This window comes from Periophthalmus magnuspinnatus, chromosome 24, assembly GCF_009829125.3.
Source record: "Periophthalmus magnuspinnatus isolate fPerMag1 chromosome 24, fPerMag1.2.pri, whole genome shotgun sequence".
In the NCBI taxonomy this organism is placed as follows: Eukaryota; Metazoa; Chordata; class Actinopteri; order Gobiiformes; family Gobiidae; genus Periophthalmus; species Periophthalmus magnuspinnatus.
In genome coordinates this window covers 2,848,655-2,874,562 of record NC_047149.1, presented here as the reverse complement: position 1 = coordinate 2,874,562, position 25,908 = coordinate 2,848,655, and the positions used below count along the sequence as shown (strand labels likewise).

The window sequence follows — 25,908 nt, the reverse complement described above, 5'->3', positions numbered from 1 at the left end:
TTTAAATGTATACAATATAAGGTTACATAAAATGTAACTTGTGGTGAGTTGTCCCATGGATCTACAGGTCGACCTTGGTTTAGACCTGATTAGTTTAGTCCTTGTTTGGGTTTAGTCATGGTTTAGTTTTTGCTTCTTGGTTTAGTCCCGGTTTGGTTTAAGGCTTATTTAGCCAGCTTTAGCCCATTCCTTTAAACTTCTCAGAAATCGTCATTTTAATCCAGTGTATTCGAAGAGTGTATTTGTATTTGTGTCCCGCGGGGGGCGCTGAGTCGCTTTAAGCCCCGTACACCGTCCCTGTCTGCCGCAGAACAACAAAATAAGCGTCAAAGCGGATGTGTAGTTCTTTTAAGCGGAAATTAAGTCGTTTTAAAGCGGAAGTGTAGTTCTTTTAAAGCGGAAATGTAGTCCTTTTTAAAGCGGAAGTGTAGTTTTTTTTCTTTAAACGGAAGCATAGTTCTCTGGTGTCCTTGTGCTGAAGTCTTTTGAGGACAGTTCGCGATGTTTAGACAGATTCAGGTGAGTTTCTGTATTTATTTTACTTTTACTCGTTCTGCTCACACATTGAGACGTGCGTGAAAACGCGTGTTTAACGTTTGAACGAGTTTAACCGGAAATGTGGTTTAAATGAGCTAAAGTTATAACTGGGGTCAGAGTCAAGCCGCTCTTAGCTTTAGCTTAGCATCGCAGCTAACGGCACTTGACTCTCGTTTAGACTTCATGTCTCCTCTTTTTAAAGTTTTACTGCTCTTTGACATGTTTGTGGGGAATGTGACATGTTGTGAACTGGTTGCTGGGTGAGTTTTGTGTATAATTGAGGTTTATTTGCTGTTTTTAGGCGCTCCAGGCCGTGGCGCGGCGGAGCATCAGCAGCAGCGCGGTGCGACAGGGAAACAAGGTCCCGCACAAACAGAAGCTTTTCCAGGTAAAATCAGAGACCCGACTTTACTCAAGTTAGTGACAGAGAAATGTTTGATTCGCTCCTTCTCGTGTTCAATTAATAGTGCTAAAGACTATTGCGTCGCTGTGAGAAAATGACCCCCTGAGTCAAAGCACCAGGCTTTAATGAAGGTCTTGTATTGCACAAAAGTGACTCACGTTATAAAGCTGTTCCCTCATCGCAAACACACATAGAGCTAAGTTGTTTCATTCACACGTTTAACACACAAACCCTGCATGTTTAGGCTTCTTCTTCTATCAAACTGGAAACACTCTGTTCCAACTTGTGATGTCACGAAGCAGTAATACAGGAAGTGCTTCGTGATTTTAAACTTTTTTAGATTATTTCAGCTCTGGAATTGCCAAACTTGCAGCTTTTGTTTTAGCCTCATCGAAACTGCTTCACTCCTCTGTGCATCGCAGGTATTGGAGACTTTCTGTTGACAATGTCAGTTGTACCAAAGGGCAAACATAAATCTTCAAAAATAAAAGCAACAACTTGCTATTCTACCGAGCTGTAGAATATAGCAGTTCAGTATAAAAATAGCTTTCAAAACTACCACCTCATGACATAACAAGGTGGGGATGACAGACGGGATGCAGGATTACTCAAACGTGTGAATGCAACAAAACATAACTCCAGGTATGTTTGTGATGAGGAAACCTTATAACATAAGTCAAAAATAGTGCAATACAGGCCCTGTAATAAAATCTAAGATTAGACACGGGCTCAGGTTATGTAGTCACTTTTCTAGAATGATGCTTTACCAGAGATGGTGGCCTCAGAGTGCAGAGCTGTGAAAAGTGTCCCTCAGGTCATGTGTGGACTGCTTTATACAAGATCAACATCAGATCTCTAGGACCCCACAGCTGCTGTACGTTAAAACTAATCTTAACCTGTAACTGTAGGAGCTAAGGTCACATGAATTCTGTTTATGAACTCAACGCTCTGTGGAAATGAACCACATGTGACATGTTCTAACTTTATAACATCCGTTTAGTTTATGGATTTAAATTCCAACAGTAATAGTTTTTCTAAATGTAAACAAGAGTAATTTCATCATCAAATGTAAAATCCAGACATAGAAACTAAATCTCTATTTGCGCATTAACCATCCAGAAAAGAGTCCATATTTCACTTTTTTTTCCTCTTCTGACTCAGTGGGTTTAGTTCGGACTTAAGTGTTTTGACTAAAACCCAAACAGACAAAAACTTAGAAATGAAACAATTTTTTTTCCATAGATTTACGACATCCAAATCCCACCAGTGATTGTCAATTCACGTGTTCAGTTCCATCTAATTAAAATTTTACTAAGTGCCCTAGTAACATGAGTTTGACTTAAACAGTGATCCTGATCTAGTCTCCGGTGAGAATGTGCAGGGCTGGACATGCTGAGATTGTGACAGTTTATAAGAATGAAAGTTGAAGAATGTTTTGTTTGTACTGGTCTAAACTGCAGCGTTAGTAGTTTTCACACATGTATTGGATCAACTTTGATATTAAACTGTTTCAGGAGGATAATGGGATGCCTGTTCATCTAAAAGGAGGCAGTGCTGATGCGCTGCTTTACAGGACCACCATGGTGCTCACAGTGATGGGTGAGTGACACTATTATACTTCAGGGGGCGCTATCACAACACATTGAGAACTTTTTAAGTGTTTTAAACCTGTGTTTGTCTTTGCAGGTGTAGGCTATGTGGTGTACGAGCTGGTGAAGGCCGCATACCCTCAGAAGAAAGAATAACCACTGGTTTAGACCAGGTTTAGTCCTGGTTTAGATCAGACTCAGTTAAAACCCGGTCCAATCCAAACCTGCTCCTCCTCAGTCCAGAGTCCAGTCCTGGCTCTGGTCCCGTTCTGCTCGTCTTTTGGCTGTATATGATTCAGATTTGACATGTTTAAGTTTATGTTCATGGGATCAATATTTATTTGTGTTCAAAAGAACAATAAAAAACTCATGACTCAACACTTTTGTTTCACTTTTTCAGTAAATTTGCAAAACTGAAAATGAAACTCCAGTTGAGTTTAAGTGATCATGTGCATTTTGAGTTTGGGTCAAGATTTCTTATGCAAATACATGTTTACTGTTATCAATGTTTTCTATGCACATTTTTGTAAATTTTTTATGAAAATGTGCATTGGGTAATTTTCTTGAACTAAAATGATGAGTAGAGGTCACTTTGGGTTGCCAGATCCTACAACTAAAACCAGGGCTCTCTACAAGGGCCCTTTCACAAAGTTCTTTACTGACACTTGAACATTTTTTTGAATAGACACTTTGTTTTGCTGCATGACTATTACTTGTTTGACTACAGACTCTTCCCTCTGACAAAGATTAATTTTATCTGACCACCGCCCAGTGGTGCATTTAATTGACAGCTGAAGAAAAGAGGTATATAGGCGAGGAAAGAGAATTGGGATGCAGCCAAAATTCGGACCCTGAGTTAGCTGTTATACACTGAAGAAAAGTCCTGAGTGACTAATGCCATTTTATACCAGTAGGGGGAGTCACTGCACACATTCCAGATATAAACTTTAATGAGGGAGGATTATGCAAAATCTTTTTTTGGAGCTTTCTACCATACTATAACGTTGTTCTCTCATCAAAAACATGCCTGAAGAGGTTTTAGATGTCATCCATGCATGTTTCAGTATTCTAACAATTTCTCCCGGGCCCTATTTGAACCCTCTTTACGGTTAGCAGTATGAGCCTGTACAAAGCTCCACCCACAAGCCTACATCACCCATGCTCCCACACAACAATTCTCCATAAATATACAAAAACGTCATACAAACTACACACCTGATATGATGTGCAGTAGTTTCCATTAGTGGGATGCAGGTGATTGATTTTTAAGCCACTCCCCCTTCACAACACAAAGTGAAACTTATAAAACGCTGTCTGAAGAAACTTTTTGATTAAAAGTCCAGTTCTTAGAGAATCCGGAGAGGTCCCTCTTCATGGTTGACTCCTGCTGCGTCTACTTCTGGGATCAGACCTGATCTTTCTTCTGACAATTCTCCTCTTTTTCAGTCTTTTTGCTTTTTTCCGATTCCGTGAGTTTGGGATTTTAAAAAGTTTGCGCTCCAACCTCACCACAGCCTCAAATAAAATGTCCACCTTCAGATGGAGGATGAAAGAGAAGAGCTCCAGGAGCCAGAGGAACATCCGAGGGACATCTTCTTTGAGCGACGAGAAGTGCTCCTTGCATCTGCTGTGGCACAAAGACAGACGAGGGTGAGACCAGGGACTAGCGATGGGCCATAGGCATTGACACATGTGGAGCTCACAGACTGTATATATAAATGGACCTAGCTAACCTGCTAGCCACCGGGAAATGATGGGTGCGCTTCTGGCTCCATCAGCTCCAATTCACGTTAAATTCAAAAACCCCATTTCCCCCTCTCTTTGCTGTAGTGAGCCTTGTCATTTTGGGCTTAACATGTTTTGTACTAACCCGTTCTACATGATCCTGGTGTTTTATTTTGTCCGTGAATCAATATATGAACATTAATAATAGGCATTCTTTCCCCGAGATCACTCCTGCTAGCATTAGTCATAGCTGAAAGCTATGAGTGACGTCATAGTCCACTTCTTGATACAGTCTATGGTGTCACTCAGTCATGTAACTTTTCTTAAAGACACACACATCCCCTGTGTCATGTGTAGAGGCGTGAGGCTCAAGTCTGTGTGTCTCTGTTCATCACAGAACCAGACAGAAACAGGCCTCTTCTTCTGTGTGCCTCAGCTCAGATGTGCTCAAAATTCTGGATCACTGTTATTTTTACACTGACCTCATGTCACTGAGAACCTGTACTGCACAACAGGCTGTTATCTGCTTTAATAACACTACATCATCACATCTTTCATTGTTGAATATAAGAGCGTGTCACAAATAAGTGTTCACATGTCTGAATGAACAAGCCTTGCACTTTTGCAGGGGAAGCAGTTCATTTTTATACCATCAGATGGCACTATAAAATGCACTAACAGTGTCATCATCTGTCGTCACACCAGAGGCTGAACCACAGACCAGACAGACCAGGCTTAAAACTGAGCAATACTAGGACTAAAACTAGACTAAACCAAGGACTAAACAAAAGGCTAAATCCAGAGACTACTACTCAAAACAAGACTAACTCTACCCCAAAGGGAACTGCCAACAACTAAACCGGGGACTAAACCGGGTCTTGCTTACTGGCAGTTCATGAAAGGCGGGTGCCAGTAGTTCTTGTCTGAAAGCAGATTGTCATGTATGGTCCTGGTCCCGCCCTTCAGGGTCATGTGATGCATGCTCCGCCCATCTGCATCATGACTCTGCCCCCACAGAAAGTGAACGCTGCCGGCCTCGCCCCTCTGAGCCAAACTGAAAAATAAACACAAACATCAAACTCACCATGGGCTCTTATATCCCTGTGTGTCAGATGCCCTCCCTCTGTGTTTCAGATGCCCTCCCTGTGTTTCAGATGCCCTCCCTCTGTGTGTCAGATGCCCTCCCTCTGTGTGTCAGATGCCCTCCCTCTGTGTGTCAGATGCCCTCCCTCTGTGTGTCAGATGCCCTCCCTCTGTGTGTCAGATGCCCTCCCTCTGTGTGTCAGATGCCCTCCCTCTGTGTGTCAGATGCCCTCCCTCTGTGTGTCAGATGCCCTCCCTGTGTCTCCATGAGGTCTTCTCTACACACATGTTCTGAAATGCCTGGGGTTTTGGATGACTTTAAAGTTCAGATTGCAGTCTCTCCGGTGTGAACGTTGTGTGTAATGGGTTTACCTCTGGGTGTCGCTGTGTTGACCTGACGCGAGCCGCTTGAAACAGGAAATGAGCTGCTCAGACACTCCTGGAACGACCAATCAGAGGAGAGTGTGAGGATTCATTCTGTTTTCTGTCATTTTATGCAAAACAATGTGACTGATTCGTGCATGTCTGAGTAACCCTGTACTGTCCTGCATTTGACACTTGAGTGCTCAGGGAAATTGTGTTCCCCCTACCCCATATCTTCACCCTCTGCTTGTACTTACATTCCATTAGCGTTGTCACAATACTACAATTTCAAACTCGATATTAATACTATGGAACAGACTCGATACTCAATACTGGTACTGATATCACAGTGATGATAGTAAAAACACTCTTTCTTTAGACAGTAGACTGATTTTCCACATTAAATGTTCATACTTTGTTTTCTATTCCTTATTATATACCCCTATTAGATTTTCAATACTGTTGACAGCCCTAGTCTTTAGTGACTAACAGTTGGAACACTCACGTCTGCGTTTCAGAGCCACGACCTTCTCATTGTAACTGAAATAAAACGGCTTCTTTGGGGTCCACTGCTTACTGTGAAAAATACAATTATAAAAGTCAGACCGAAAAATGTGAAGCCGGACTGAACCCAGAGTAAACCAGAAATTAACCCAGACTCCAAAGCTGGACTTACGTCCTGGTTTAAAACTGGTTCGTGCTTAAGAAGATCTAAAACCAGGTCTAAACCCAGACTGAACCCAGACTAAAGCAGGACTAAAGCAGGACTGACCGGGCTTTGAAATGTAGTCTCCTCCTCTGGCCCCGGACCAAAGCTGACTGCAGCAGACGGTACCACCTCCTCAGACTGAACACGTTGCCTGGAAACATTTCAATTCAAGAAATAAATAAATTAATATAAACAAATAGTTTATAAAAAGGTTATGTACATTTTTTTTTATTTCAGATGATTTCAGACCTGATTTATTTGAGGAAGCTTTTGAAGACAGCTCCCTGAAACAAAGGAGATTATTACACACCAGAGGAACGAACCCGGACTGAACCCAGATTAAACATGAACTAAAACCGGACTAAACCCGGACCAAACTAGGCCTAAAACAAAGTAAAAGTACCACTCAGTTTTGTCGTCGAGTCCGAACAGGAGCTTCATGCTAACAATGATAGCAGCAGCAGCTAACAGCTCGTAATGAGGAAATCTGGGCTTCGGACGATAACTGGGGTCAACGGTAAGATGTTTGGAGATCATGAGGTCTGCTTGGTCCAAGATAAACTCCACCCACTTTGCCATTTCATCTGAAAAACAAAACCAAGAGAGGATCAGTGGAACAGAGGAGCAGACGAGAGGGTCAGAGGAGCAGAGGAGGGGGTGAGAGGAACAGAGAAGGGGACAAGAGGGTCAGAGGAGCAGAGGAGGGGGGTCAGAGGAGCATAGGAGCAGACGAGCCGGTCAGAGGAGCAGAGGAGGATGTGCAGACGATGTACCTGGCAGATTGAGTTCGGTCAGGTATCTCCGACTCAAGTTCAGAGGGTGCAGAGGACTCTGCAAGCTGATTGGTGGAAAAGAGGGAAGTTGGAGTAATTTGATGAGGTCTTTGGACTCGGAGTGGATCATGGAGTAGGTCGGCATGGACTGTAAAGAGACCAGGATTTAAACAATGACAGAACCAGAACTAAACCAGGACTATCATTGCTCAGACCTGGACTCTAAAGATGAGGCCGTCTCTGTTGTTCATTTTCATTTCTTCAGGGAAACATTCGTAGGCGTGGAGGTACGGCACCAGGCCCTGCTCCACCAGACTGACAAAAACATGGAAATATGAAAACCTGAACAAATGACAAATAGTAAACACCTGAAAGAGGCTGTACTGTGCAAAATAGGCGTGGCTTTTTAGAGCCTTCTCTCATGTTAGAATAAAAAAAAATCTAAACCACATCTGAAGAGGTTTTATATAAATGTATGCATGTTTGAATAATCTAGGGATCTCTCTTGGGCCCCTTTTCAAACTCTTACGGTACAAGCAGTATGAGCCCGTATAAGGCTCCACCCACAAGCTCCTCCATAAATATACAAACTTATAAAACATGCTATTATATGTTGTTTTAGACAAATATAGAATTTTCAAAACAATATACGGTAACATGGTGATGACAGTGATGTTATATGTGTGTGCCCGTGGTGGTGGTGCAGAGTGGTGTTATGTGCGCCCCCCTGGTGGTGGTGCAGAGTAGTGTTATATGTGTGTGCCCGTGGTGGTGGTGCAGAGTGGTGTTATGTGCGCCCCCTGGTGGTGGTGTGTCTTTACCATAACAGGTCTGTGAGTGTGATCTTTTGTCGACTCCAGACCAGAGCCACGTGGAGCAGAGCCAGGGTCTTCCTCATGGACATCTGCCCCCTCCTCTTCTTCCCCGACCGAGACACGTAGTCATTACTGTCCACTGAGCCCGTCGACCAACCAGAGAGCTCTAAAAATGTACAGCCTGACCAATCAGAGAGCTCTAAAATATACACAAGACCAATCACAGAGCTCCGGACACATGAGAGCTCTGAATCAGTCATGCGAGTCTTCGACTATATAATCATTATTTTACTAACCAGAAACTCTTTTATTTTTTTTATATACCACTCATCAAAGAACCACTCACCCATTCATACACACACTGGTGTATGTGGCGTTAACATGAAAGTTGGCCTCAGATTTGGCGTAAAATTAACTGGTTTAAGAAACACACTGATGCACATTACATGTAGTTTGTCCATGTGTGTTGCCATAGTAAATGACAAGCGTTTGTGCAGAAGCATCTGAACATGTGTAGAATAAATTTTGACGCAAATCAGCTCCGTCTCAAACTGGAGCACAATTGTGAGCACAGTTGTGAGCACAGTTGTGAGCACAGTTGTGAGCACAGTTGTGAGCACAGTTCTTACCTATGACAGAGGCTGCAGACCTGGCCGTGCTGCCTTGAGAAGTGTCAGAGTCACAGCTGTAGATCTCAGACCCCAGTCTAGACCTGGATTCTAGATCAGACCCCAAGTCCATACTGGAACCAGAGTCCAGACCAGAACCAGAGTCCAGACCAGAACCAGAGTCCAGACCAGAACCAGAGTCTGAGTGCAACCCAGGGTGACTCTGAGGGAACAAACAGAATCAGGAAAAAGACTATATCTTAAAAGTCATATGACATAAAATGGACTCTTGTGAGCTTTAAACCATGTTTTGTTACCTCCTCCAAAACAGACCTGGAGTTATGTTTTGTTTTATTCACATGTTATCATTAGTCTGTCTGTTTCCTTTCGTAATGGCCAATTCCAGGGTTGAAATGATGCAAATGATTCAAAGTGAAGGTGTACGGATATAAACAAAAACACAGTGGAGCGCTTCTTGTATTACCACATGATGACATCACAAGGTGGAACAGAGTGTTTTCTGTTAGAGAGAACTCAGCCTAAATATGCAGGCTTTGGATGTTAAACATGTGTGAATGAAACAAAATGGGGAAACAACATTACAACATAGATCAGAAAATAGCCTTTAAAATAGATTTATATTATTGTGAAAAGAGTGAGTATAATTACCTTGGCTAGCCTGAAGGAGACGGTATGCTCGGGCGTGTGGGTGTAGGCCTGACGGGTCCTCTGCAGATAGAGCCTCCAGATTCGGACCAGAACCATATCCTGAACCGAGAAGAAAAACCAGGTCTGAACCAGGGACTGAACCAGAACAGAATGAAGACTGAACCAGGACTGAACTAGGTCTAAACCAGGACAGAACCAGGTCTGAACCAGGACTAGACCATTAGAAACATTTACCTTAAACTTGTGGTTCACTCCGAGGTTCACCAGAGCTTCAGCCTGAGCCTTCAGAATGAACTGGAATCCCTCACAGACCACCCACTGACGTCCCCCATCTGCAAGATAATAAGCAAACAAATAAACAAATGTCACTCACCAAACTGAAGAATTTTGTTTAAAATAAATATAATTTAATATAAGTTGAATAATTTGATCTTGTACAATTTGTGCGCAAATGTCACTTATCATTTGTCTTGTAACTTATCATTACTATTAGTGGGACGATACTAAAATTTCAACTTAATTTTGATATTAAGGAATAGACTTGATACTCAATACTGATTCTGTTTCCACAATAACAAAAACCCTCTTTCTTTAGACAATAAAGTCCACATTAAATATTGTACTTTGTGTTCTATTCTCGTGTGTTATATGGGTGTAATCCTCAGTGTGCAGTAGGTTCATAGTGGTCCATGGGTGTATACTAGTCTATGTGTCTTATACTTGTGAAATATACATAGAGACATTATTATAAACATATTCAGGAAAGAGTCATTTCTGTCCTGTCAATGAGACTTTTTAGCATCGATACCTGCGAAAAATAAGTACACAGTTTCAATACTAGTTAGTTATTAGTATTGCTTAGTCCTGGTCTGGTCCTGATACCTGGTCTCTTTACTCTTGGGCCTTTCCTGATACTGGACACTCGGGCAGTCCCTGGTGTACCGAGTTCCACTGCTTCCCTCGTCCTCTGCAAAAATAAAGAAAAATACAAATATTCAGCTGTGAGTACATACGTCCTTGTTTATGGACTTTGCGTCGTTGGAGAGGACGCTGCACATCCCGTTTGGGTGAAAAAGATGTGCTGTATTGTTTATTAGCGAGCAGTTTGATGGAGGAATGAGCTAATCGTTTGTAGCTAGTCTGCCAGGTGATGTGGGACAGCCTGTTGGCACTGAACAGCCACATCTCTGCTTTGTTCTGCCCCGGGACATGTGTGACTCACCTCGATGACGTTGTGGCAGTTCTTACAGTAGAAGTGGCCCTCCTCTGTCACCCCCCACAGCAGTTCAGAGCAGCGGGGGCAGGGCTCAGAGTACCCCGCCTGAAACACCGAAAAAAGGGATTATTTTAGTCACTCATATTTAAGTTTCAGACCTTATTATACTTATACTAGAATAAAGCTCATGCACTGACATTTTATTTGGAAAATGCTCCTCAATAATTACCACTGGAAATGATCTTTGACTTATGAGTGTTTAGCTTTCCTTATATTCATTAAACAACTGTATGAACAGAAAATATTTGCCATAAGTAAACTGACAAACTGAAAGATGGCAACAAATATCACAGCCTAAATGTCTTTAAAATACAGACTCTCTAAAGATGACCTGCACTGAATGATAAGATATGCCTTTAATAGTCCCACAGTGGGGAAATTCCAATATTGCACCGCACAGTTAAAAAACAGAAGGAAAATGGTACATGCAATAAAACAAGATAATAGATAAATAGTTTAAAATAATTTAAAAATAGACTTAAAAATAGACTCTAATATGTAGATGTAACGTACCTTTGTGTTATTCAATATAAAATTAAGTATAAACTAGATGATATTGATGTAGGATAAAGTTTAAAGTTAAGTTGTGACAGGATGTGAGTGGAGTCTGGGGCCCGATACAAAACCCGCCGTAAATCTGAATTTAGCGCCGAAATCCCCCCGTTTAACCGTTAAAAACAGAAAAGCTCCGTGTCTCACCGTGAGCTCTTCGTCCATGTCCGTGTAAATCTGAAGTTTAGAGAGTGAAAAGTTTAATTTAAACCTCGGCCTGTCCCTCAGACTTATAGACTTAAACAGCGTCTACAGTCTCTGCTCTGTCCATTACTTTAATAGATATAGGTCTGTACCAGGGTCCCACGTGAGTTTGTTTGGGTCTCATCCACTTCCGCTTCAGCAGGAAACAACAGCGCCCTCCGTCAGACTAGGACCGGTACTGCAGCTGGAGTCAAACTGCTTTTTTAGTTTTGACGGAATACATGGTATGCAGGTCCAATAAGCAGCCAATAAGCACACTGAGCAGATGCTTAGGGATCCGAGGCCAGCAGAGGGCCCCCAAGAGCCCATACATTTATACTGAAAATAATATAATAAAACAAGTTTTATTGGACACAGGGCTGGTGTGTTTACGGCAGTCTAAATATCCCACTCAAACGATTATATTTGTTTTACATCTATAGTAGCAAAATATCTGCTGCTGCCTCCATTTGTTTTTGAGTCGGAAATAGATGAGGGCAGCTATGTGTTTACACCGGTGCACGGGCCCTTTATAATGTAACTTCAAGCCCACTGTCGCCAACTGGAACATTAAAATCCACCAGAAACTTGTCCAGAATTTCAAAAATCATGACCTCTTTTATACACTGCCTGGCCAAAAAAAAAAGCCGCCACTTGGATTTAACTAAGCAAATAGGTCCGAGCCTCCTGCAGTTGGTCAGGTCTAGGTTCAGCAACAGTCTGTGCTCAAAGAATGAGGTCAGCTGACACCTGAATATACTGAATGACCAGGTTATTCCATCAATGGATTTTTTCTTCCCTGATGGCACGGGCATATTCCAAGATGACAATGCCAGGATTCATCGGGCTCAAATTGTGAAAGAGTGGTTCAGGAGCATGAGACATCATTTTCACACATGGATTGTCCACCACAGAGTCCAGACCTTAACCCCATTGAGAATCTTTGGGATGTGCTGGAGAAGGCTTTGTGCAGCGTCAGACTCTACCATCATCAATGCAACATCTTGGTGAAAAATTAATGCAACACTGGATGGAAATAAATCTTGTGACATTGCAGAAGCTTATCCAAACAATGCCACAGGGAATGTGCCGCAACAACCAAATAATAGTCTGTGACCTTTTTTTTGGTGGCGACTTTTTTTTTGACAAGGCTGTGTATGTTGGTGTTCTGTTCTTGTGACCATGGTAGTTGTGACATTCTGGATGTTTTCAGGCTGATGTTTTGTCATCTAAACACAAATACAATTGGTCAAGGTGATGAGAGCAGAGTCATAATGTTGTCAAATTAGAATCACCAATAGCTGAGCCAGGTACATCCACTGCCGGGGGGCCCAGAGACAAAGTCCTGAATGCTAGGGCCGGGCCTGATGGTATGGTATGTTTTTATCTATATGGGGATAGTGTACATAAACACTGGCCAAAAGGAAAAATGCATTGTACTAGGTTTTAGCAGGAAATTATAATTTTATGTTTGCATTTTTTATACATGTGAAAATAAAACTGATTAACAGTAGCTAAAAATATGCAGTTGGAGGAATTCTTACAATGCAGTAATTATTGGTATAATGAAGCATGTAATGCTTCATGATACCAAAACCCGAACACATCAGCAAAGTTAACAAAATAAATTAACTGAATTTTAAACCTTGTGGCTGAGTGCTCCCTTAAAGACAGGGTGAGGATCTCAGTCACATGAGAGGAGCTCGGAGTAGAGCTGATGGGACTCAGGCATCTGTTCCATGAGGAGGCCCCAGGGAAAACCCAGGACACACTGGAGCGAATGTGTCTATCAGATGCCCTCCCTTTGTATCAGACCTAGGACACAAACTCTACTGGCTGGCCTGGGAGCGCCTCAGGATCCCCCCAGAAGAGCTGGAGGAAGAGTCTGGGGTGAGGAAAGTCTGGACATTTCTGCTCAGACTGCTGACTCCATGACTCCACAACCCAGAAAAAGCTGAATATGAATGGACTTAATCTACTGTAACAGCGTAATGTCACTAATTGGAGCAATGGAATTAGAGGTGGTCACATGACTCTTGTGGTACTTCTGTAAATAAAAACAGTAAAATAAAAACTGATTTTCTTACTAAATCTTTATGTGTAAAAGTTACAGACAGAAGTTTAACCGATTTATGATACTGATACTGGGTGAGGCACTTTTTAAACATCAAGAACATAAAAACTATTGAACATAACAAATACTAAATAAATACAATTAAAGGTTCACACTGAAGGTTTATAAGCGGCAAAAAAAGACTGGTTTAAACCTGGTCTAGTCCTGGTCTAGTCCTGGTCTAGTCCTGGTCTAGTCCTGGTCTAGTCCTGGTCTAGTCCTGGTCTAGTCCTGGTCTAGTCCTGGTCTAGTCCTGGTCTAGTCCTGGTCTAGTCCTGGTCTAGCACTTTCATCTGCATTATTATGGCTGTATTTCAATGATTGTCTTTAGCTTAGTAAATGTTTATCCAGACCAAGTTTAGTCTCTGTGCAGGCCCTGGTCCTGGTCTAGCCCCAGTCTAAACCCGGTCCAGCCCTGGTTCAGTCTCATTTCGGGTCTAACACTGGGTCTCTTTGGGGCTGAGTTGTCTCTGAAGTCTGTAGTCCCGGTTTAATCCTGGTTTAGTTCTTGTCTGGTCCCTGTCTTTGGTTGGAGTGTTTTGTTTTGGGTTGGGTTTGTTTTCGGTTAAATCGTCGAAGGACCTTTTAGCCCACGCCCCCTCGCTGCGCTGTGATTGGTCAATCTCAAGGTCGCTGGGCAGTGATTGGTCGAGGTCGGGCTGTTCCTGGATCGTGGCCATTCGGTGTCCATCCACCAACATGTTACTGCGCTCAGCATTCTGGGAAAAACAAAACTAAAAATATCATTTTTTTAACTTGTACCGTTATTCCAAGACATGTTTTTATTGGTTTGAAACCCAGAAACCTTTATCTGTCATACTGAGCACACATCATGTCATACAGGGCCCTTTTGGATAAAGCTAATTATAGTCGTGATGTATGATTGGATAGTGGGCTTGTGCATTAATCAAGCATTAGCACGTCGATCACACCAAAAGGGACAAAACCACTATGAACAGCTCTGTTCCTCAAATTACACTTTAATCTCAGCTTTGTTTTAACACAATCTGACCAGAAAGAACTGACTTAGCTGGAACTACATGTGAGCCGATTTGTTCTGTTAAACAAGCCCCTCTCAAATAACATTACAGTCATAAGCTAGCTAGCATTAGCACTAGCCAACAGTTTTTCAGTGAGTCACTCTCCTTTTTGTGTAAATCAAACTCCTAAACAGGACCATGAACGCTCAGATTGAGCACAGGAAAGTGAAAATGTGCTCTTTAAACACAGTTTGGATTTTTTAAAGTTTTCAAACAATTGAAAATATATCAGACTGTGTCACCATGGTAACTGCTGAACATTCCACCAAAGACATCCATGCAGTACCCCCCCAGCAGGATGTTGCGGTAAAGTATTATTAAATCATATTATTCTCAGTAAAGGAGTCCAGTTGTTGTTACCATGGGGGGCTCCGTATGGGGATCCCTGAGGAGGTCCCTGTGGGGGTCTTTGAGAGGGTCCCTGGGATGGTCCGGGCCCTCGGAGCAGGACACTGGCGGGGTGCTGGTCTGGTTCGGTCCAAACGCCGACTGGAACCTCATTGCAGATGGAAATGAGGGCTTAAAGATCCGAACTGAGGCAGAGTCCAGACTGCTCAAGAGCTCCCCATTCTACAGAGAGACAGGGGTTAGACCAGGACTGGACCAGGACTGGACCAGGACTGGACCAGGACTGCACCAGGACTGGACCAGAACTGCACCAGGACTGCACCAGGACTGGGCCTGGATTGGACCAGAACTGGAGCAGGACTGCACCAGGACTGGACCAGAACTGCACCAGGACTGGGCCTGGATTGGACCAGAACTGGAGCAGGACTAAACCAGGACTGAACAAGGACAGAAGTAGGGTTTGGTTCTGGTTTAAGCCCAGTTCAGTCCTGACTATAGACTTTTTGATCCTGTTCTAGTCCTATTTTAATCCTTTAATCCACTTTAACCCCAATTTTATGTTCCAAGTTTAAGTCTATGGTCAGACTGTACATAGAAGTCTATGGTTACAGTGCAGACTGAGGGAGATCCAGTGGGAGAGTGCATGTGCAATGTGTAGTGCATAAGCAAGCTAGTCTGGTCCTGGTCTGGTCTGGGTCTGGTCCTGCTGTAGTGAGACTTACACTGGGGAAGAAGAGGGACTTGGTGTTCTGTTCGAACTGTTGGTCCAGTTTTCGGTCCTAAAATAGAAACAGATTCTTGGATGAGTTTAAAGTTCAGATTTCAGTCTCTCTCAGATGTGAATGCTCCTGTTGTTGTTTAGTCTCATTTCCACCGGTTTACTTTGGAGCAGGTCGATACAATCAGACAGTGTCTCCACCGTCTTAAGTGAACCATATTGCCCCGTTTCACCTTGGAGGGTACCAAGTCCCAGAGGGGTCTAGGAGACTTTGGCGCGGTACATTTTAGGAGGAGCTCAGTAGAGTGAGATAACTGGATAAGGGAGAGGGCAGATGTAAACACAGAATAATCCCTCACCAAATGCGGACTTCATCTTGTGATAAACCGCTGTATTTCCAATGATGTCACTTATGTGGAGTCAACATATTAGCAAAACAAAGCACGCTAGCAAGAACTGTTTCCTATTTATCATGCACGGCACTCGCGTAAAGATCCAAAATACTGTTTCTCTCTGCATAATGCATCTAAAATGGGCCAAACCTACTGCATTACATAAAGAGCAGCTACAATGTAGAGAGAAGGCACAGAGATGTGAAATAAATGCAGAAAAAACTGACAATAAAACGGCAGAAGCTTTGTGTTTATGCAAGCTTCAGCTTTAGCCTCATCTCACAGCACCACAAATTTGGAATTACTAAAAGTCTTTTTGTGAACTACAGAAATTACCCTTATAAATACAAGTTTAATTCAGGAACAATTTGATTTATTAAGAAAACAATGTGTTTGGGTAATGTCAGTGTCTCATGGAGCAGAGCCCTGCCCTTGGCCTCAGAGCCGTGCTTGGAGCAGAGGCACAACTCTGCTGGAGGGAGTTGCACCACAGACCTGCTCCAAGGCCCCAAGCGAACCAGGCCAATGGAAAACAGCCTAATGTGCACTCTGAACGTACCACACAGTGTACCAGGACGCTGAGCGGGACCCAGAACAGCAGAGAGAAGACCAGCACAGACCCGACAATGTTGTCGGCCAGAAACTTCCCAAACGTGTTTATGTCCAGTTTGTCAATAAAGTTCCACAGACGCTCGATCACATCCTGCACCTGCTTCATGCACTTCCCCTGGAGAGAGAGAGAGAGAGAGAGAGAGAGGAGAGAGAGAGGAGAGAGGGAGAGAGAGAGAGAGAGAGAGAAAGAAAGGGATAAAAAAAAAAAGACAGGAGGAAACAGAGACAGCGAGGGAGAGGGGGAGAGCCGCCACAGCGAAAGCACGGTTTAGAACATTTATTTTAGTAGATTGTTTATCTGGACCAAGGTTTAGTTTGATTTCATCCGTGACAGTTCGGACTGCTCACTAGCGCCTCAGAGTGGTGATGGTGCTGTAACATGTGCTGTCAGCTGATTTAAACGGGTAAACTGGTGCCGTCTTCCTACTGGTGGAGATAGGACAACAGCGCCATCTGCAGTCCGACTTCTTCAGGACAGTCTCCCAGGTGTGTGAGAGGCCCCTTCTCCCAAAAATGTTTGCTTTGTCCCAGTCCATAATATGGTTCTCTCCTTTACAATGGTTAGAAACGGCCCATTTGAGCTTCTCCTGTTCTGCTTTGTGTTTTGTTGCTCGTGTGCACGCCTTCGATGTTCCTTCTCACATTCTGTTATACGTTCTTTTTTCCGTGAATGCCTTTCCTATTTCCCACATGTATGATTTATTAAGCAGTGCAGGGTATTTTGTATATGGCAGTACATTTGTAGCTCCGGTTCAATTTTATCGTAGTTGCCTGAGTTTTCTGCATAGGTTTATTGTTTGTTTATATTATGTTTTTTCATTGCCCTCTGAGCTCCCTCTCTTATACCCCTAATGTTATAATGTAATGTTACCAGCAACGGAGCAAACATCATTGGGACAGAGGACAACAAACAAACATGGTGTGGATTAAAGTGGAGTAAAGAGCCAACAGAAATACAGCAACATGCCCAGGGAACTTTAAAATGGGACAAGGGGCCTTTTTACTCTCATACACCTGGGATACTGTCCTGAGGAAGTCGGACTGCAGATGGCGCTGTCATCCTGCCTCCACCAGTAAGAAGACAGCTCCAAAACCTGTTTAAACCAGTTGACCACACATGTCACAGCAACATCATCTGACCACTCTGAGGCGCTAGTGAGCAGTCCAACCTGTCAGGGATGAAAGCAAACTAAATCTTGCTCTGAACAAACAATTAAAATAAACAAACACAAGAGCAGATGAACCTAATTGGACCATTATGGTTTAGAACACTTAGAGGCAAAAGTGGGTGAGGTCAAATAAGGTCATTAATCACTCACGTCTCCGTCGCAAAATCCCACCGTGCACGGTTTGCCCTTTCTAAGAAACAGGAAGCCCCGATCGTCCTTGTATGGAGTACACTGCCCCCTGCTGGTGAGGCAGCATACCTTACAGGAAGAATGCGTTTCTGTGACAGACACAGGGACATGAGTCTGGGGTTTAGGATCAGAGGTCAAAGGTCAAAGGTCACTGACCGTTGCAGGCGCAGGGTGGCAGCTGTAGCTCCACCTGGCAGAAGGGCACGCAGACTCCGTCCTTACAGCGCCCGCTGTCTAGGCATGAGCTGTGGTCGGGGGCGTTCTCCGGGGGCGGGCACTCACTACTGTCCCCTGCAACAGGAACAAAGGTCTAAACCAGGACTAGTTCTGGTCATTGGGTGACCTGAGGGAGCAGGTGAGTGTTACCTGTGCAGTAGGAGTGGCCTTTACACGTGGCCTCAATGGGCTCCTGACACACTTGACCTTTGACCTCAAACTGACAGTTTCTACAGCAGGCACTGTTCCTGTCACTGTGGAGAGAGAGTGAGTGAGTGGTCCTACCACAGTGTGGCACAGTGTGAGGCTTGGTCTGAAGCGCATAGTCTCACCTGCAGCGTGCATGCTCCCGAAGCTGGCAGGTGCTGGTGCAGCAGAGGTCAGAGGTCAGGTGTAGGAGACCGGGGTCACACTCCTCTCCCTGCTCCACACGAGAATTCCCACAAACGTTCACCGTCCTGGGCTTAAAGCAGGAGGGAGCCTTCCACCGGAGACGCTTCACTATAGAACGCTTAGAGCACTCTGAGAAGAGCTGAGGAGAGAAGAGTGAACCAAGAGTTAACCAAGAGTGAACCAAAAGTGAACCAAGAGTGAACCAAGAGTGAACCGGGACTGAACCAGGATTGAACCAGGATTGAACCAGGATTGAACCAGGACTGAACCAGGACTGAACCAGGATTGAACCAGGACTGAACCGGGACCAAAGCCAGTCCTCTCTCACCTTGTTGTTGGCGTGGTCTCCACTCACAGCGATGGGGTACATGACGTACTTCCCACCCTGATCCTCTCGTGGAGCGCACTCCGCCATTTTGTCCGGGTCATGCTCCGCCCCAAAGTTATGTCCCAGCTCGTGAGTGGTCACCAGGTCAGCCTCCTGCGACACAGATATACTATTACTGCTACCACAAGTACTCCCACAGGTACTACTACTGCTGCTACAACAAATACTACTGCTACTACTGCTTCCTCCTCCTCCTGTCCCCCTCCTCTCACCCTCTCTCCCCATCTCCCCCTCCCTTCTCTCTCCCCTCATGCCTCTCTCCTCCCTCCCTCCTCTCTCCCTCCTTTCCTTTTCTCCTTCCTTTCCTTCTCTCCCTCCTCTCCTTCTCTCCCTCCTTCTCTCTCTCTCCCATCTCTCCCCTCCTCTCCCTCCACCTCACCTTGGTCAGGATGGTTTTGCCATAGTTCTTGGTGCTGGTGAGACCTGTGTTCAGATAGATTGCTCTCTGAGCGTTTGAAGAAGTTGGACATGCTGCAAAAAGAAATCAAATAAAATATTTAAAAAGCAGAAACTGACGTACTGCAGCTGAATCACTGCAATAAACTAGTGCTAAACCGGGCTAAACCAGAGCTAAACCAGAGCTAAACCAGGGCTAAACCAGAGCTAAAGCAGGGCTAAACTAGGGCTAAACCGGGCTAAACCAGAGCTAAACCAGGGCTAAACGGACTAAATAAAATCTAAACCCATTCTAAATCCGGTCTTAACCCGGTAAACCCAGTCTCGGTTTAAACCTGGTCTAAACCCAGTCTCACATTTGGAGCAGAGTCCTCCAGCGATATCCGGTTTGGAGGGGGCGACGTAGGCGAGTCCGAGCGTTCCTTGGTCAAAGTCCTGATACGTGAAGAGGTGAGCGAGACACACATTTGACGCCTTCTCCGCAATGTCCAATGAGAACTGCTGCAGAGAGGGGGCACCACTGGGCCATCAGCGAGAGACATCGACTAAAAGTTCTCAAAACTATGGAGCTCAGCTGCCCCGTCCACTTTCAAATCGGCTCCGGTTCCGGAAGTCAAATTTCCATTTCATTTTTCCCATAGAAAATAATTTCAAATATTAAAAGACATCATGGAGGCTAACCAGCTACATGCTAACTATTATCTATGATGCACATGTTTTAAGCCAAAAAAGAACATTAATACGCAAGATTGTGTGAAATGCTTTCAAACATTTAAAATAATTTTATACGGAAAATCCATGGGAATAGGAATGAGAAATTTACTCCCAGAGCCAGGGGGGCATCACTGCTGAGCTCCATTATGCATCTCTGTGTATCTGACCTAAACTGCACTCACAAGACTAAATCAAGGCCAAAACTACTAGTTATGCAGAAAAATGACTAGGAAACCGAGTACAGTGGTCCCTTGTTTATCGCGGGGGTCAAGTTCTAAAAATAACCCCCAATAGGCGGAATCTGCAAAGTAGCCAGCTTTATTTTTTACAATTATTCTATATGTTTTGCAGCTGTAAATCCCCTCACCACACACTTTATACACTTTTCTCAGACAAGCATTAACATTTTCTCACATTTCTCTCTTGTTTAAACACGTATATTATATCCCTCTTCCTCGATGATCACTGCTCCAGCGCTATCCACAGAGGCATCTCTCCATGCAGAGAAACACTTTTAAGTCCAAAGCGTTTCTGAAATTTGTTGGTGCAGAACGTTTCATCAACATTGTGGGTTTGGTCGGGGAGAAAACTTGCAAACATACAGCACTTCAGAGTCACACTGCGATCCAACATTTATGTAAATTTGTCTGAACACATTCTGTACTGTACAGGAGACACGGCACAGAGGAGACTGATGGACAATGGTCTACAGTCCAGCAGCCAATCAGGACGCACAACACAATGCATACACACACTGCATCATACACTGTGAAAAAGCGTGTAGAATTGCACTAAAAAGATCAGCGAAACAGCGAGACCGTGATATAGTGAGGGACCACTGTATTTATGTGAAGACAGATTAAATTTGTGAATCATGAGTTTAATCTGACTTTTTACAGAGAAATACCAAATCTTCAGCTCCCTCACTTACTGCTTCTTTCTGCTGTCGTCCCATAGAAATCCACATGGTCTAAATAACAGGACTATTCCACTACTGCAGACTCCATTGAGAAATTCATCGACTAAACCAGAGACACTGAAATCTGACCTTTAAATTCATCCAAGAATCCCAGACATTTCAGAACAAGTGTGCAGAGGGCTAAACTACAGGGTGAGAAGCTTTTACACAGAATAAGGCCACATGGAGACACAGGGAGGGCATCTGATGCTGCAGTACCTCAAGCAGCGCCTTGACTTCCCACACCTCCTTCCCCTGCTCCGGGCTGCCCTCCATGTTAAAGTGGCTCTGTCCTGGGAGCACCGGGGTTGGATTCTTTTCTATGATGATCTACAAACAAACACGTCAAATCAGGCTAACAACAATAACACAGAGCATGTTTAAAACTGACGAGGACAATTAGTCCTCCATCTGCAGGTTAAGGCACTGGTGACATGTTCAGGTGTGAGTGGGAAAAGACTAAAGTGCAGTTACAGAGGATGGAAGTTTCTGTTTTAAAGACTTAATATAACAGATAAAAAATTAAAAAAAAAAGATCAAAAGTAAATGAAAACTTAAGAGTATCATAACAGCATTTATCTCAGCTTGTTATGTCAATATGGCAGCTACTGATAATAATTCAATTTTACTTTTTTTTTTTTTTTTTTTTGAATTGAGAGCAGGGAAGTTGTATCTTTCTTTTGGGACACACATCTACTTTTTAGTGTTGCAGTTTCTTTTCTGTATGATTCAAAATAGATGAACATGAACATAATAATACTTATTATCATTATTATTATTATTATTGTTGTATTTATTTTAATGAATCTTTTCCACAAACTGCCACTTACTGATAAACAAAAAAAAACTCATTATCTTTAGCACAGGTTGTATCCACCAAACCAAGTTAAAAAGATAAACCATGTAAATCTCACCTCATCTGGTCTAAACCTGGTCTAAACCTGGTCTAAACCTGGTCTACTCCAGGGCTACTCCAGGGCTACTCCAGGTCTCTTACCTGTTGGATCTGGACTCCGTATCCACTGAACTCTTGGTCCCACGACGTGTTTCTGTAAATATCATCCACCCGATCAATCAACTCAATCTGCAACACAGGATTTACCTTTAAAAAGAGCCAAATGCCCTCCCATCCACCTGCATCACTGTGTGTCAGATGCCCTCCCTGTGTGTCAGATACCCTCTCTGTGTGTCAGATGCCCTCCCCTCCTCCCATGGTGAGTCAGATGCCCTCCCGTCTGTTACCAAATAGTTGAGGGTGGTGCTCTCTTCTCCTCGGCCCATGTTTTTGAAGAATCGGTGATCGGCCACAAGCAACAGCGGACACGTGTTTCTGCTGTGGTCATACACCTGACGCCTGCCCCTCCACTCTGAGAAGACAGGTAAGACAGGTGGGACAGGTGAGACAGGAGCACACAGACCTAAACCAGGACTGAACCAGGTCTAAACCAGGACTGAACCAGGTCTAAACCAGGACTGAACCAGGTCTAAACCAGGACTGAACCAGGACTAAAGCAGGATTAAACCAGGGCTGAACAAAACTAAACCGGGTTAAAACCAGAACAAAACCAAGACTAAACAGGTCCAAACGAGGTCTTAAATCAGAAGCAAACAGACAGGAGGAGCAGACCCAAAGAAGCAAACAGGAGCAGTCACCTGTCTCACTTGTCTCCTCCACCTCCCTCAGCTCCTCCCTCACCCCATCAGGCAGGAGCAGTGAGGGGTCAGAGGTCGTGTAGCCGCAAACTGAGGGCTGGTGGACTCGGCTCAGGTTCTTTATGTCCTCAGAGCGATACACCAGCAGACGGTCATCAGGGGGTGCTGTGCTGAACCTCCACAACGGCTGCACACAGACACAAAAGGAGCTCAGGGTTAAAGGTCATCTGGACATTTTTTAACTAAATCTTCTTTCCCCAAGATCACTGCCACTAGTGCTAGCAACAGCAATATTAAGCGCCCACTCCCTGCTAAACCAGTAGTGTGGGCGGGGAGGGTCGTTGTCTTCAACAGCCTCACATTGGATTGGCTCTTTGGTTGCTATGATATCGCTCTGAAGGGGAAGTAAAAGGAGCAAAGAGAGGGGACACTCAAAAACAAAAGTAAAACTTATAAAACAACATAATGTTTTGGGTGAATTCAGCATTTTCAAAACCATAAAAGGAAACAGTGATGGTGATCTACATATGTTACAGCTAATACCCCAAAGAAGTAAAATACTCCCACTTTAATACCCATTAGAAGTAAAATACCACCTCTTTTAAAAAAAAGTGTTCAGTATGACTGAGCCGGGACTAAAACCGGTCTAGAGTCTGGCCTTAGTCTGGCCTTAGTCTGGCCGTAGTCTGGCCGTAGTCTGGCCGTAGTCTGGCCGTAGTCTGGCCGTAGTCTGGCCGTAGTCTGGCCTGAGTCTGGCCTGAGTCTGGCCTGAGTCTGGCCTGAGTCTGGCCTGAGTCTGGGGTTGTACCTCGATGTTGAACTCTCCATCGTGAGTGAAGATTCGAGCCGAGAACTCGGTGTCATCGATGAGCGCCTGGACTCTGGAGTGCTCCTCTCCTGGAACAGAGACTAGGTTGAACCAAGACTAAACCAGGACTGAACCAGGACTGAATCAGGGACTAAACCAGGACTGAACCAGGAACTAAACCAGGACTAAACCATTACTAAACAAGGACTGGACTGACCGATGACATGTCCAGTGTAGTAGTTGTTGCGGTTCACAGGATATTCTCGCTCAACTCCGCCCTCGACGACCACGACTTTGAAGCCCTCAGAGAACAGCTCCTCATTGGTCCGCAGGTACAGCCGGAAGTGCCTGAGCAGCCAATCACAGAGCAGTGTGAGAATACAACCAGCCAACCACAGGGCAGAGTCACTACACAGCCAGCCAATCTGAGAGCAGACAACCATTTCTACTAAAAAAAAGTTAAAAGGAGCTGTTTACTTGAAAACTACCTCTTCATGACATCGCAAGGTGGAACAGAGGATTGTGAGCTTTGGAGATGTAGACAAACTAATAATAAAGCATTAGTCAAACATGTGTGAATGAAACAAAACACAATTCCAGGTCTGTTTATGAAGAGGGAACAGCATTAGAACATGACTTAGAGCTCACAAGAGTCCATTTTATATCATGTAGGAGCTTTAAAGCAGCACTGTGTCACTTTTCAGGTGTAGCCTTTGCGTTACCTGTGGAGGGCACTGAAGCTGAGCAGTTTCTCACTGTGGCTCTGCGGCTCCAGGTCACGGCGTCGGACCGAGTGAGTCTGAAATCCAGACCAGGACAAGACCTCGAAGTCCTCCAGCCTCGAGTACAGAGAGTCTACAGGATCAGAGCCACATATCAGAGGCCCTGCCTGTGTGTCAGATGCCCTCCCAGTGTGTGTCAGATGCCCTCCCTGTGTGTCAGATGCCCTCCCTGTGTGTCAGATGCCCCCCCTGTGTGTCAGATGCCCCCCCTGTGTGTCAGATGCCCCCCCTGTGTGTCAGATGCCCCCCCTGTGTTTCAGATGCCCTCCCTGCGTGTCAGATGCCCCCTATCCTCTAGTATTGCTGTGTGTAGTGTAGTGTGTAGTACGATATGAATGGCACTTGTAGGACTAAACCAGGTCTAAACCAGGTCTAAATCAGGTCTAACCCAGGAGTAAACCAGGTCTAAACCTGGTCTAAACCAGGACTACACCAGGTCTAAACCAGGACTACACCAGGTCTAAGCCAGATCTATTCCAGACGTGATAATTCAAAGCTCGCTGTCATTGATTACTGCTTCAGCTTTACGCCTCGGGGCTTCCGTATTCTGTGGTAAACTTTGCTTCGAACTTTCCCCTTTTTTGTTTTGTGCTTTTGTTTTGTTTCTTGCTTTTGTTTTTGTTTTGTTTTGTTTTTTTTAACTAAATCATGTGGCTCGTGGATCTAAACTCACCGTACTCGTCTTGTTCCAGCGGCGGAGAAACTGCAGCTGTGATGAAACAAACGCAGAGACTCGCGCACAGAAGAGACAGAATCATCGTGAATCCGGACTTTACAGAAAGATCCGGAGTAAAAGTTTAACACAAAGTCATTTTAAAGCGGGTAAAGTTTGTACAAGATCTAAGATCCTCCGGAACAGAGGAGCAGGAAGAAACACGAGACACACGCGAGAAGAGGTACACGAAAACACAGAGCACACAGGAAACACTGCTTCACAATAAAACTACTACTGCCACAAGTACTACTACTGCGACTACTACTACTACCGCTACTGGTATTGCTACTAATACTATTACTAGTGCTGCTACCATCAAAGGAGAGAGCACCTCTCAAGTGTTGGCCTAAGAGTAACGTCATAGTGGCTCTGCCATTTGTGAGGTTGGTGGTTCAATCCCAGTTGCTATTTATGGAATATTGATAAAGGTATGTTCTTGAGCAGCACACTTTTCCTCTTGGCCGCCTGCTCCAGGGCGCAGAGGACTCCTCTCTCTCCTCTGTGTATGTGCAGTCTATAAGCGCGCTCTGACGCCCTCCTGACAGTATGACTTTTCTTTTGTATAAATGAGTTTATATAATATAAATGAGTTTATATAATACTTATTATAGAGTGATTCGAGGCCGTGTGTATTTGATGAATCTGTAAAGGTGAGCGTCTCTTTGCGTCGGTAATGTGCGTAAACTTGACGCACGGCGTGAGTCAAACATGTGGAATCTGAAAAGTGCCAGAAATGCTCCGCGTGAACCTTCACTGTGCGCGCGCACGCTGTAGAGTGTACACACGCGCAGCTCACGAGACACACACGTCTGTATTACACGTGTTTAACACGAGTTCATAGATGTTTATACCGCGTGATTATTAGTAACACGTAAGAGAGCTACATCTGCGGCGCTATTTATATCTCTGAGCTCACAATCCGCTTTGACCGCTGTCCCCGCGCGCACACACCGGCACAGAGGCGCGTGACACATGCACGGTACACAGACTCATATATATATATATATATATATATATAT

At 44.2% G+C, this 25,908-nt stretch overlaps 3 protein-coding genes across 5 annotated transcripts; 1 reads left to right on the top strand and 2 right to left on the bottom strand.

Annotated features, from left to right (window-relative positions):
- The first annotated feature begins 443 nt into the window (after positions 1-443).
- On the top strand, positions 444-24,596 carry LOC117392858 (cytochrome c oxidase subunit 7A2, mitochondrial). Of its 2 annotated transcripts, XM_055232145.1 has the most exons (5): positions 449-519; positions 839-925; positions 2,455-2,539; positions 2,627-2,702; positions 24,578-24,596. In XM_055232145.1, the coding sequence occupies exons 1-4, from the start codon at positions 502-504 to the stop codon at positions 2,683-2,685; spliced, it is 249 nt and encodes an 82-aa protein (XP_055088120.1). In that variant the 5' UTR covers positions 449-501; the 3' UTR covers positions 2,686-2,702; positions 24,578-24,596. The 2 variants fall into 2 exon arrangements, with proteins under 2 accessions (XP_033846912.1, XP_055088120.1); XM_033991021.2 differs by lacking the exon at positions 24,578-24,596 and having other exon boundaries at positions 444-519; positions 2,627-2,909.
- taf1b (TATA box binding protein (Tbp)-associated factor, RNA polymerase I, B) lies at positions 2,977-11,382 on the bottom strand. The gene is made up of 16 exons (XM_055232144.1): positions 11,250-11,382; positions 10,497-10,595; positions 10,157-10,241; positions 9,509-9,606; positions 9,275-9,373; positions 8,627-8,828; positions 8,004-8,163; positions 7,398-7,497; positions 7,183-7,330; positions 6,813-6,993; positions 6,659-6,693; positions 6,473-6,560; positions 6,206-6,276; positions 5,710-5,776; positions 5,141-5,308; positions 2,977-4,156 (listed from the first exon to the last, which is right to left on the bottom strand). Exons 1-16 carry the CDS (start codon positions 11,265-11,267, stop codon positions 3,901-3,903), a joined length of 1,875 nt encoding a protein of 624 aa, XP_055088119.1. The 5' UTR covers positions 11,268-11,382; the 3' UTR covers positions 2,977-3,900.
- adam17b (ADAM metallopeptidase domain 17b) lies at positions 12,734-25,128 on the bottom strand. Of its 2 annotated transcripts, XR_008649232.1 has the most exons (20): positions 24,848-25,100; positions 24,115-24,247; positions 23,610-23,740; positions 23,393-23,481; positions 22,585-22,771; positions 22,174-22,298; positions 21,929-22,015; positions 21,151-21,261; positions 19,616-19,760; positions 19,243-19,334; positions 18,804-18,956; positions 18,415-18,614; positions 18,233-18,336; positions 18,023-18,157; positions 17,828-17,955; positions 16,456-16,623; positions 15,509-15,565; positions 14,799-15,008; positions 13,686-14,117; positions 12,734-13,640 (listed from the first exon to the last, which is right to left on the bottom strand). XR_008649232.1 is itself a non-coding variant. In XM_055232143.1 (19 exons), the coding sequence occupies exons 1-19, from the start codon at positions 24,930-24,932 to the stop codon at positions 13,836-13,838; spliced, it is 2,622 nt and encodes an 873-aa protein (XP_055088118.1). In that variant the 5' UTR covers positions 24,933-25,128; the 3' UTR covers positions 12,734-13,835. The 2 variants fall into 2 exon arrangements, 1 of the variants encoding a protein (XP_055088118.1); XM_055232143.1 differs by having other exon boundaries at positions 12,734-14,117; positions 24,848-25,128.
- Between the last annotated feature and the right edge of the window lie 780 nt (positions 25,129-25,908).

Excerpts from the sequence above, each read along its gene's own strand:
- LOC117392858 (XM_055232145.1), top strand. Across the intron at positions 926-2,454 it reads ACAAACAGAAGCTTTTCCAG|GAGGATAATGGGATGCCTGT; the intron begins GTAAAATCAGAG and ends AAACTGTTTCAG. Across the intron at positions 2,540-2,626 it reads CATGGTGCTCACAGTGATGG|GTGTAGGCTATGTGGTGTAC; the intron begins GTGAGTGACACT and ends TTGTCTTTGCAG.
- taf1b (XM_055232144.1), bottom strand. Across the intron at positions 6,277-6,472 it reads AGACTACATTTCAAAGCCCG|TAAGCAGTGGACCCCAAAGA; the intron begins GTCAGTCCTGCT and ends TATTTTTCACAG. Across the intron at positions 5,777-6,205 it reads CGTGGCTCTGAAACGCAGAC|GAGTGTCTGAGCAGCTCATT; the intron begins GTGAGTGTTCCA and ends TGGTCGTTCCAG.
- adam17b (XM_055232143.1), bottom strand. The coding sequence starts at position 24,932 with ATGATTCTGTCTCTTCTGTGCGCGAGTCTCTGCGTTTGTTTCATCACA. Across the intron at positions 19,761-21,150 it reads AAGTCAAGGCGCTGCTTGAG|CAGTTCTCATTGGACATTGC; the intron begins GTACTGCAGCAT and ends CCCTCTCTGCAG. Across the intron at positions 14,118-14,798 it reads CCCATACGGAGCCCCCCATG|AATGCTGAGCGCAGTAACAT; the intron begins GTAACAACAACT and ends TGTTTTTCCCAG.